The 13,112-nt window shown below is 39.5% G+C and overlaps 1 protein-coding gene across 18 annotated transcripts in view; it reads left to right on the forward strand.

The window, feature by feature from the left end:
- LOC100117353 (kinesin-like protein KIF13A) overlaps positions 1-13,112 on the forward strand; it is a 1,179,147-nt gene that overhangs the window by 911,435 nt on the left and 254,600 nt on the right. For all 18 annotated transcript variants that reach the window (XM_031928179.1, XM_031928190.2, XM_031928178.1 and 15 more), the window contains one exon: positions 9,010-9,084. In XM_031928179.1, the coding sequence (XP_031784039.1) occupies positions 9,010-9,084 (75 nt within the window). The remainder of the gene's footprint in view (positions 1-9,009; positions 9,085-13,112) is intronic.

A 13,112-nucleotide genomic window follows, 5' to 3' on the forward strand; every position in this document is an offset into this window, starting at 1 on the left:
TATTGCGATGCAGCAGATGTCGCCACGATGTTGATTGTAAAGAGAGAGAGAGAGAGAGAGAGAGAGAGAGAGAGAGACGCCGGGAAGGTGAGAAGCCAAGCCAAGCAGTTTTCTAGGTTAGGAGCCGTGCAGACAGTTTGAAGTAGAAAAGGTGATAGAAAAAAATTGCAGCCTTCGGCGATTTATAGATCGCCGTGAAGGTTGCAATATGGTGCTTGCAATTATCTACAACAGAAGAGAGCCCGAAGGCCAGAAGCGGCAGAAATGCGGTGCAAAAGAAGGACTGATCAGCAGAGCTGTCAACGATACTCACCAGCGGGAAAGAGAGAAATAACTCCAGCCGAAAACAGTAGGCGCTGGACGAGAAAGAGAGAGCACGCCTCGCTGCCGCACGCACACCAGGCCAAGCTCGCCGCCTGCTACTGCCGTAGGAGAAGCAAGCGAGGAGGTCGGCCGCCAGGAAGGGGAGCCGAGCCAGAGTATCTCGCCGCGTATAGATGAAGCCATGCGTATATGTGTGTATAACTGCGAAAGTGTTGAGCGCCGAGAAAGTGTAATTAACCGAATAAACTATAACCGAACTATGTACATCGCCAGATCAGCTGAGACGATTTTCGTTAATGAATATGAATGTAAAAGAGTGCGATTACTGTCGGGAATTAAGGTAGTAATGAGTGAAGTATGTCAGAGCGCATGTGCGTAGTCATACGCGAGTCTTCGCGTCGCGAGCTGCGGAGGAAGAGTAGAATCAACTCGCAGCCAGGTAGCAATTTCGTGCTCACGTAAATCGAGACGAGTTGAAACGTCGGTTATTGCTTTGTCGGGAAATTTTGGCCGTTGAACGCATGTTGAACGCATGAACGTGTGTGTGCTAAATATGGGAGTGTTCGACTCTTGTCATAGCCGGAGAGTTAAGTCGGTTTGCTTGTCGCGTGTCCAAGATCAATAAAGTTAACGCTCCTATAAATTAGTGCTGATTCTAGTTCACAAACCAACCACTCTCGTTTGTTAGGTACACAAACCAACCACTCTGTCCACCATCTTGGACCTAACCTTGTACGAGCGTCAGCTGTTCCCTACAACGGCGGCCATCTTTGTCCCCATCCTTGTACGCCGACTGAGGCTCTTACCTCCCCTCTTTGTGCAAGGATAGGGACAAGATGGCGGCCAAAGAGGGGAGGTAAGAGCTGGCTGCGAGTTGATTCTACTCTTCCTCCTCTCGTTCGGGTGTTGTCTCGAACTTTGAAAAGTCGGCACAAAGGAAACTGAGCGGGAAGTATTTGACAAGGCTGGAGGGTTTGGTCTCGATTTATCTCCAAAACTCAAGTGCCTCGTTCTCTTTACAAAACTCAAGTAAGTAAGTCTTTACCGCAGCTCGCGACGCGAAGACTCGCGTATGACTACGCACATGCGCTCTGACATACTTCACTCATTACTACCTTAATTCCCGACAGTAATCGCACTCTTTTACATTCATATTCGTTAACGAAAATCGTCTCAGCTGATCTGGCGATGTACATAGTTCGGTTATAGTTTATTCGGTTAATTACACTTTCTCGGCGCTCAACACTTTCGCAGTTATACACACATATACGCATGGCTTCATCTATACGCGGCGAGATACTCTGGCTCGGCTCCCCTTCCTGGCGGCCGACCTCCTCGCTTGCTTCTCCTACGGCAGTAGCAGGCGGCGAGCTTGGCCTGGTGTGCGTGCGGCAGCGAGGCGTGCTCTCTCTTTCTCGTCCAGCGCCTACTGTTTTCGGCTGGAGTTATTTCTCTCTTTCCCGCTGGTGAGTATCGTTGACAGCTCTGCTGATCAGTCCTTCTTTTGCACCGCATTTCTGCCGCTTCTGGCCTTCGGGCTCTCTTCTGTTGTAGATAATTGCAAGCACCATATTGCAACCTTCACGGCGATCTATAAATCGCCGAAGGCTGCAATTTTTTTCTATCACCTTTTCTACTTCAAACTGTCTGCACGGCTCCTAACCTAGAAAACTGCTTGGCTTGGCTTCTCACCTTCCCGGCGTCTCTCTCTCTCTCTCTCTCTCTCTCTCTCTCTCTCTCTTTACAATCAACATCGTGGCGACATCTGCTGCATCGCAATAGCAACATCAAGGCAATTCCATACTGTTCAAGGTCGGTACTTTGATGCTCTCTCCACTATTACTCCATCTAGCCGTAAGAGTCACAACAACTACTCTTCCACTCCTTCGATAACTTAGCATCATTCTACAAATATCTACTTTACCGACTGCTAGTAAGTTATCAACGAAAAATGAGTGCAAACGGCGAAAAGAACGTGAAAGTGATTTTTCAACAATGCAGCAGCTGTAAACAATTAACACAGCACAAAGACCCCAAAAAGTACGAATTTTGTGATCTTTAATATCACGTTAAATGCTTCAACACCACAAACATCAAGATTATTGGTAAACGACAAGCAGATCATAGCCTGTCCCTCATGCACAAACAATAACAATGTGAAAAGTGATATCAACGCCAAAGGCGCCAAGGTAAGGACCAAATCGACGTCAACTACAACAACAACAGGAGTAACTGCAACAACAACAGCAGACAGGAATACTCCTAAATAGCAGCTTATTAAATAAGAAGACCCGGTCAGCACCACCATCAGGCTTCACATCGTGAAATCCTTCACCGACCCACTCGGCCGAAGAGATAACTTCAACACCATCCATTGAAGCCGCTTTAAAAGATATTCGCGAAGCTCTTGACGACATACGCAATGCTCAAGCAGAACACTAAAGCAACAACACACACGCATCATTCCATTACACCCACCATCAAGCTCATCTGCCATGTCTTCATCCGATTCTAAGGTATCTCTGTCCGAAGGGCTAAGAGTCTGTCATTTTAATGTAAACTTGCTCACGGGTCACATTGAGATGATCAGGCTTTTCTTATCCACTCGCTCTCCATTCCACGTAATAGCTGTTACCGAGACCTGGCTGAGCGACAAGGTGACATCCATCCCTTCACTGGATGACTACCTACTAGTGGAGGTGTGGCCCTCTATATACATAAATCACTGACAGTTAGCGTTATTTCATCATCCGACGGTGAATGGTCTGGTAAGCCAGACAAGCCTTAATACCTTTTCTGTGTGGTATCGGTAAAGGGAGTTTCTCCTATCTCCGCGGGGGTTATGTATCGTCCACCTCATGCTCCATTCTTCCAAGGCTCTAACTTCATAGACCAGCTAACAACCCACATGCACAACTATTCCACGAAGGTTATAATGGGAGACTTCTACTCAGACGAACTCTTCTCATCTTATGATGCCAATTTCATCAGGGCCTTCATTGATAAGAACTCTCTTTCGCCCGTTCTCTATGGTGCCACTCACCACAAACAGGGTTCTGATACCTGTCTTGACTTGTGTCTAATCGATGAGCAGGATCGCCTGCTGTTATACTGGGAGACATACGCACCTTTCATCAATGGACACGACCTTATCACGGCCACTCTCGACGTACAGATTCCACGATACGTACCTAACACCTACTCTTACAGAACCTTTAAAGAAATCAGCGCCGAAGAGCTAAGGGACTTTATTATCATATGACTGGTCATCCCTTCCCTCTTCATCACTTAATGAATGCATATCCACACTTAACGCTAACATCACAAACGCCATTAATCTTCTCTTCTCGCCCCATTGCGTACTGTGACACCAAGACGACAACATCACCCGTGGTTCACCTCGGCTCTTCGTGAACTCGTATCTGAGAGGGATAGACTTTACAGATGATTTAAAGACTCTAGGCTCGATTCAGACCTCCGCATATATGGATTGAGACGATGCTCATAAACAGGTCGAGGAAGCCAGGCTGAATTACTATTATTCACGCCTGTCATACCTTGACTGACGTTGCCGAGATCTGGAAAAAACTAAAGAAACTTGGAATTTCTGCCTCCAAGGCCCCTTCACCATCTCACTTTACCACAGATGAACTTAACAAGCATTGCAGCTCGATCACCAACGATCCGTCAGCTTCTGCTGTTGAGGATTATCTTCTCACCCTGGAAAGTCTTGACCTCCCGGAACATTTCAAGTTCAGCACTATAACGGTATCGGATGTGTTGACTGCGGTATCGCACTTCGACACTCAGGCCAGGGGAAGTGACGGCATCCCACAGGTTGTTATTTCAAAAGCATTGCCGGTTCTCGCTCCTTTACTAAGTCATATTTTCAACCTGTCTCTGAGCGAACCCTGCTTTCCCTCTGCTTGGAAATTGTCGCTCGTGCGTGCTCTCAACAAAATCAGTTCACCAACAGCCCTGACTGACTATCGTCCGATTTCACTTCTCTGCTTTTTCTCCAAGGCCCTGGAGTGGCTGGTGCACAGACAAGTCTCAGAGTACCTTGAATCAAGACTCTTGCTAGAAAATCTTCAAACAGGCCTCTGCACTGGCCACAGCACTCAGTCTGGCCTAATTAAGCTAACTGATGATGCCAGGGTCGGGATAAACAAAACAAAAGAAACACTTCTCCTCCTCTTTGACTTTAGCGATGCGTTTGACACTGAATGTCACGTCAAGCTCATGAAAAAGCTATGCACCTTCGGCTTCTCAAAGCAGGTTATAATTAAAGTCGTAGGAAAAATGTTTCACGCTCATTGGGATTTACAAAATACATCCTACTTATAAGAGGTTTTGCAAATTTTTTTCTTTTATTCCATTTTATCGTTTTTTATCAAAAACATACGATGATACGAAATATAGTGAAAATATTGTGTTGCATTTTCATCTTCTTTATTTAATTTGAACCAAAATGTCAATATAGTATCGACATTTTTATCAATCATTAAGTGTTCACATCCTTCTTGATAATACACATGTTGCTCAACTTCTTCATGAATCCCTAATCTTTTAATTACATAAGATTGCTCATGTAGTACAAATTCATCATATATAGCTAAATATATAGCTTCAGATGCACATACATATCTGGTAGAGAGATCTTGTGATTTAAATTCTGTCACTTAAGATATATACAAGTTGATATATTATTTTAAGACTTTCAAACAAATTACCATGAAAATTTTTTAGCCTTCTAAGTATGATAGTTTTCAAATGAGAGTAAATACGAAATTTCCATCAAGTAACCGTATTATTGAAAATTTTGTTTGCGATCTCATTCAAAAACTATTATACTTAGAGGGTTAAAATGTTGTATTCTGATTTGTTTCAACCTGTTTAAACTATCTATTTAGTTGTCTTTATCTTGAAAGTTACAATTTCGATTCTGAAATTTTAGTATCAAAATCTATGAAGAACATAAATATCAGAATCAAAATTATAACCTTTAAAATGAAGACAACTTAATATATAGTTTAAACATGCTGAAACAAATTACAATGCATAATTTTAGCCCGCTAAATATATTAGTTTATAATATTTTTTATATATGACTGTAAATGAATTTAATTAATCAAATACTTGTCCGTATTTTATTATGTGTGTGTGTGTGTTTTTTTTTATGTGTGCGTAGGTAAAGCAAGCTCTGCACAAGTAACCTTCCGACACCGGATCCCCACAGGTACTATCGTTGAAAAATACATTCTCGGAACCCGTTAACTAGCCTTTTTTAGCTTCTTCTTTAAAGTTTGACATTTCCATACTTGTTCATATTATTTTGGGCATCTTCTTAAATTTTCCCTGTCGCTACTGTTGCCGTATCGTCAGCATATGCCATAATTGCCTCACAAGGGATCTCCCTCAAGATATCATTAAGGTATAGGATTAGTAATGGTCCTACCCTGTGGTACACCTGAATTTACTAATAAGAATTCGCTCTCCTTTCCATCGACTTTTACTCTTAGATATCTATTGTTTAGATAACTTGCAAGGAGATCCAACGCTTGGCCTCTGATCCCTATACACTACAGTTTGACCAATAATATACGGTGATCAACAGTATCGAAAGCTTTTGCTAAATCCAGAGAAGTTACGATTGTTGGTATTCGTTGATCCACATTATTGTATAACATATTCATTAAACCTTTTAGAGCATTTTTTGTACCGATCTTCCTCATAAAACCGAATAGTGTGTGTTGTGCTCTCTCTTTTTTTCCTCTCTCTGGTGATGCGGCACTTTGGCTCTAGCGTACAGTATCGCTATTTTCCTACCTCCCTCTCTTGCACTTGTGTGGTGGTGCGTCTCTCTCTCTCTCTCTCTCTCTCTCTCTCTCTCTCACACACACACACACACACAGGATATATTTACAAAATTGCAGCAATCTGTAAGAATATTAATTTTTTAAGTGAACTACCTTAAGTTTAATGAATCGTTCTACCAAAAGAAAATTTCGATCGGACTTTTTGTTTTTCTAAAATCTTGGAAATACAAACAGATGTTTACGCGTACTTCGTCGTACTCATGCGATTGCAGCGCCAACCTTAAAATCTAATTTTACATAAAACTTTTTAAATAAAGCTTGCAAATGAAAAACTGAGTCTGTAGCACCGTAGTGTAAAGTTTAATGAATCGTTCTACTGAAAGAAAAATTCGATTAGACTTTCTGCTAGAAGTTTGAAAATACAAAATACTCCGTGGTGGATTTACAAAGCATTTGCGCCGACATCCCCTTAATTTTTTGACATGTGATTATTAAATATACTTATAAATATTAGATGTACACTCGATGGCAATTAATTCTTGTGGAACGTTTTTGAAATGCTCCGATAAGATTGCCAGATTGATAAATTCTAACCAATCAAAAGCACGACTTCGAAAACGTTTCATAAGAATTAATTACGGTCGAGTATAAATGAATATATTTAATACAGCAAACATTCTATAAAAGTAGTTATAGCTACTAGTACACAGGACCGGCTTTAAAATATAGAATAAAATGGAAATACATTTTGAATATTAAAAAATGTTTTCAAACTCTTTGTAATTATTTGATGACAGTATTAATTATTTTAACAAAATCTAACAAAAAAATAATATTAATCAAACATTTTTTTTATTAACATTTAAAAAATAATGTAAATTGTGAGATTATAACAATCATAACATTTATATTCTGTACTAAAATATAATACATATTCCGATATTTACTTTTATATTAAATGATAACGATATCTTTAATCCCTAACGAAAAAGAAAAATGAAAACAATTGAAAAAAAATGTTATGAACTGTAGATGATAGCAGAAAAATGTCGGAATTGAGACGCAGATAACAGTAATCTTTTGTTGTCTTCAGTTTTATTTAGTTGGCTTCAGTTGGATTTCTTTTTTTTTTTTGAATTTGTAAATTTGTAAAATTTTACAATTTAGAAAATAAATACAACAGACAATAACTATTAATAAGTGAAGACAACAGTTTTTTTATAGTTCAAAGCAGTTTTCTTCATTTTATAATTGCTGTCTTCTACGTTCACTAGTTTGTTCCCATCAAAACAGCTATCTTCGGATTTCTACACATTTTTCTTAACTTTTTTAAAAACACGCCTTTAATAACATAAAAAAGAAAATTAACTTTTAAAAAAGTAAAAGTTTAGGCGAGTATAATATATTCCGCAACGAAATGACAGGTAAAAGAGAACTAAGATCAATCAACCAAAATCAACTTTATTATATTTAATCATAATGAAGCAATAACATTTATTTTGTTCAATAAAGGGCTTACTCAATTTAAAGTTAAATTACATACTGATCAATTAGGAAGAATTCTCAAGATACTTACTACGTAACATGCCATGACCGTTTCATTGTACTTATAGTGTTTTTATGACGTTATTATAAAATACCTAGAGAGAAATTCTAGTTGTTCACCAATAAACAAAATGGTTATATCTGCGCTATAAAAAAAGATTATACCTGCACGAGTAATTATTTGTATCATTCCTTTTATATAAATCGAATTTGCAGATAATATTTTGTGATATGCATGAATACATAAATCGTCATTTCATATTCACAAACAAATAACTTTAAAAAAATTATATCTGCACAAATATTTAATCGCAGCATCCCTTTTATCTGGACCAAATATACTGATTAAATCTTATGATATGTACAAATACATAGAGCATTCGTTATCTCATATTCACAAGAAACTGCTGCCAATTCATTGGCACGTAGCTTCCTCCATTCTAATGTATTGTTCTAATACATAAAAAAGAGCATTTTGTCATGATATGTTAATGCAATAGCAGATCAACGGGAGTTTGTTACTATTACAAGTGAAGAGTGCAACGAAAAAGTGACGAACCCTGGGCTTGAACCAAGATCATCTGGCTTGCAAGGCAGACGTTCTGTCGTTGCGCCACGGCCGCCACCGCATTGCACTCTCCTACTCGTCTTTTTATAGTAATTAGAAACCCATGACGTGTATACGCACGTGACATTAGTTTAATAATTTTGTTACCCTAAAAAGGTCAGAAACTGATACAAATGTCAGAAAGCATACATGGGGAGGTGTAAGCAGGGAGCTTATAATTAGTTTTAGCAAAGGTGTAGCTGCAGACTGAGGTAATGATGATTTTTAAGAAAACGCTCGTAAAAATAATAACGATAGTACATTGCGATACGTGTGACATACTGTTGCACGGCTTTCGGTTAACATCTAGGTGTAACGAGGGCTCAATCGTATGGTATATTATGCGATATGCATGGTCAATAATGGACGTGAATTAAGTGCGGATCAAGCTCACCAGTGCAATAAATAATTATTAACAAATGGTAAAAATTGTATATTGAATGCAGATTAATTTTATGTACTCTTTAATTTAATACCATTATACAATCGCTTATTCATTTATGATTCCTATTACTAAAATAAAATTCGTTTGGAAATAAATGCAGGCAGGTCACGCAATCTTAACTTTTATATTTAGTTAAAAGTATAACATAATATTGCGTAACAGTAATAGTAGGTGTCAACAGTAAGATCTTATTATTTTTTATGTTATAACTTACAATGTTAGTTGAAAATATATTTCCATTATTTCATTTAATTTTTTTTTTATTTCAGCACGACCGACGTTCCTTAATCTTAATACAAGTCATAACTCTTTAGCACGCCTGCAACAGAATACAGCTGTAAAATGTAAGTAAAAATTATCTTATATATATATATGTTTTTATAGTAAATGATCGTAAAAGCAATCTCATCTCCTTCCGGCTTCTCGTAACAGCTTCTCCTAACATCTTTCAACAAGACTTTCAGTTCCAAATCTCTAGCATATTTTGTAACCTTGCAGAGATGCCCACACAAGATGTAGTTATTGATATGTACACTAAAACCTTAAGGTTCTATTTTGAGCCTAATACCGGACATATACGCAAAATGCGGTCACCTTTAAAAATCGCTAAAACAGTTTTTAATATCATATTATGATGATGCTTGGAACTCGAGGTTGAAACGGTCCGCGATGGGTTAGTACGTGAACGCGAGAAATTCGTGACCTGAGATTAGAAAGCCAAAAGATAAGCACATCCGAAGAACGACAATAGACTTTGATCCACCCGGTAATATCTATTAAGTGGAAAAGCTTTCCCTATCCTCTGAAGCCCCCCAAAAGCCTTCCCTATCCTCTGAAGTATGGGACTCACCAGAGGAGAGCTGCTCGTGTGTTGGTGGAGATGAGTAGGGTATGCCCACTACGCATGTCCCGCACACTTAGGTAAACCACGCAGCTATTAGACTGATGTGTGAGGTACTACCATCTCACCATGAGTCTCTAACTTATATTAAGATAGCCCCACCTAAGAACAGAGTACTACCATCCTGAACCGGTGCCACATCTGAAGGGAGGATGGGAGTGGATGAACAAATAAAGGGTTCCAATTATTATTATATTTATAAATGTCATTCATTTATTCACTTGATGATGATTTATAAGCGATACTGGATCTCAGAGCCTACAGGAGAGGGAGTAGACTGCACGCATACTCTTCAAGAGCCTGGGGCTCATAGACTACTGGGTATGGTGGAGACCGAAGCAAGAAACGAGTACTACCATTCGCATGTTACTTAGTTGAGAACCAGATCATTAATGCTCGCTGCTGGCTCTGGGGCTCCTTATATACTCGAGTCGCTCCCTCTATCCTGTGTAACATGCGCACACGCCATCTACCAGCGCATAGGTAGACTATTTACAATTGGCAACTAGCGCCACTCAGTCGGTAACTTGCCTACCCCAGGCAAGTTATCTATTGCTGCTCTCTTATCCCCGGGCTGGGCCTGTTGTCTCAATGCCCCCAATAAAAAAATTTTTTGAGACGGTACTGTGTCGGTGAGAAAATAATTTTTTATTTCAAAGGAAAGGTGGGCAAGGGGGTAGCAACAGAGAACATACTTTCTTTTGTACGGAAAATACAAAATTTATTAACTCCTTGTCCTAGTAATTAATATAAAAAACTCTTTTTCTCTAAAAACTTAAACTAAAAGGAGTTTAGCGTCATTCCCATCGTCTAAACAACACAAGGAAAAAATATGTTGATGGGCGGATTAGAAGTGAATGCCGTCTTCCACGAAAGCCTCGTATTCGACGTTGGTTGCCTCGCCGATTTCCGCTGCCTCGTATACCCTCCGGAGGATATCCCGGATCGTCGTTGACAGCGTGGTGGTTGGGGCGGCGATCGGTGGTGATGTGGTAGCTGATGTCACAGTTGAAGTGGAGGGAGCTGAAGTCGCAGTTGAGGTGGAGGGTGCTGAAGCACGGGCCCTCTTTTGCTCTTGCAGACGGCTGCCTTCTTCGCGCCAGTCTTCTTTACGAGTTTGTGGATCGTATGGCTCGTGGTGGTCAACCAGGTGGCGTTTGAGCGCGGCCGGTCTGGTCTGCTGGCGGGGAGGGGGGCAGTGCGACTTTTTCTCTTTCTCTTTCGAAGGCTGCTGAGGCACCATAGAGCTGTCGTGCGGGGCGAGAGGTGTTGGCGCTGGCCTGTGCAGCTGCTATAGTTGCTGTGGTGGTGCTGATTGGTTTGGCTGCTGCGGTGCTGTGAGCGCCGAGAGCCCCAGGTTTGCTCTGCCGACGTCGTCCAAAACTGTGCCAAAAATAAACAGACAGATAAATAATATCATTATAAAAGGCAAAGACAAGAAAGATAAAGATCCTGAATACAACGTTGTCTATAAACTTGAATGTAATGACTGTTCTGCTACGTACGTAGGCCAAAAAAAAGGAATGTATGTATACGTATAAATGAACACAAAAAAGCAAACAATACTGTAATTTCCGATCACATCAATAATTTGAATCACACTTTCAATTTCGAAAATTATCACATTAAATACAGAGAGATCAATTGAAATAAAAGACTAGTTCCCGAAATGCTATACATACACTTACAAGAAAACGGTATTAATAAGTAGGACGATACACAAAATTTAAATACAGTATACACACATCTTATACACCAGCTGAAAAGAAAAGAAATATAAGTCATGCTCGTCAATAACGGAAGTAATCGTCAACACGGCCGCTCGACTCTCTTCTCACTACTACGCGCTGTATAAACACGACGAAATTCTCGGCTCGCGTGAATTAGAATCGAACAGCTGAGAGAGACACACTGTTCACCTACGTCTCCCCCCCCCCCGCCGCGCAGCGGCAAAGCGCCTTCTCGACAAATTTTGTACCGAATAATTTCTTCATAATTGTAAGTTTTTTGTTACACTGTATATACATATATATTAACAATTTTTAATAAATGCAATTTTTCACATCAGTCTCCTCATGAGGACGGCATTGTCCCTCGAAACGTTGGGAAAAGAAGAAGAAATGTTGTAGGAATTTTTTATTCTTTTTCACTACACAACCTGACTCGGGAAGACCGATACAGCTGAATCAATATAATTCAATAATGAGGTTTTCCTATAATTACTATTATGTTCATTAATTATATTATTTATTCTTCCAATCAATATTACATACGATCCTGGATATCTGAAGCTACAGGAGGAGGAAGTGGGCTGCACGCATACTATTCGAGAGCCTTGGGCTTATAGACTACTGGGTATGGAAGAGATCGGAGCAAGCGGCGAGAACTACCTTTTGCCAAGTGCTCAATTTAAGAGCCAGATCATTAATGCTCGCTGCTGGCTTCGGGGCTCCTTATATACTCGCGTTCTCTCACTCCTATGCTATTTACATGATGGCTACTAGCGCCACTTAGTCGGTAACTTATCTACACCGGCAAGTTATTCATTGCTGCTTTCTTATCTCCTAGGTGGCGCCTGCCGTCGCAACTTGAAAATTGATATGTGAGCCCTTGTTCATGTATTTTAACGTATTTATGCAGGTTAGTGATTTAACTGTAATTTGATGATCTACATCGTTATAAATATACGCTATTGGCGCAAGTGTTTTGAAACAAGCTAGGTCATTTGGTTGTAGTAAATTCTTCAAAATACAGAAATATATTAAAATACATTACAAGGGCTTGCATATCAAGTTTTAAGTTTACACAATGCACCACTTTCAAAATATGCAACTTTTAATCATAACAATCTTTAAAAAATTGAGTTTATGTCTAAGTGATGCATCGTAAAATCTGAATCCTTGATATGCAACTTCTGGTTATGTATTTCAACATATTTATAAAGTTTGATGACTTCATTATAACCGGAAGATCTCGTTTTTTCAAAATTCGCGCATTTGGCGCGAGGGCTTTTGAACAAAGTATACCTTGGAGTAGTAGTAAATTCATTGAACTACAAAAATATATTAAAACACTTTGTAGGAGCTTGTATATTAAGTTTCAAGTGTATACAATGCACCACTTTTGAGATATACAAATTTTAGTTACAAAATTCGTGAAAAACTAAATTTATACATAAGTGATGTTCTGTGAGTCTCTGTCGCAAAGGTAGGAATATCCATAGGCTTCACCTCTCCCCTTACAGGCTGGAGTGTCACGCCGAAGTCAAATTAAGCCGGTACATATCGTCGGTCCCTACGAATAGTAGTACGGTTCAGATTTGCTACGAAGACTAGTACGGTTCAGATTTGCCGCGAAGACTAGTACATTTCAGATCTTTTCCACGAAAAAATCTAATTGTTTTGAAGAAAAACAAATAATTATTTTAGTTAAAACTAATAGAATTGCAATATTTTTAAAGTTGCAAAAACA

The sequence above is a fragment of the Nasonia vitripennis genome (assembly GCF_009193385.2).
Source record: "Nasonia vitripennis strain AsymCx chromosome 4 unlocalized genomic scaffold, Nvit_psr_1.1 chr4_random0004, whole genome shotgun sequence".
In the NCBI taxonomy this organism is placed as follows: domain Eukaryota; kingdom Metazoa; phylum Arthropoda; class Insecta; order Hymenoptera; family Pteromalidae; genus Nasonia; species Nasonia vitripennis.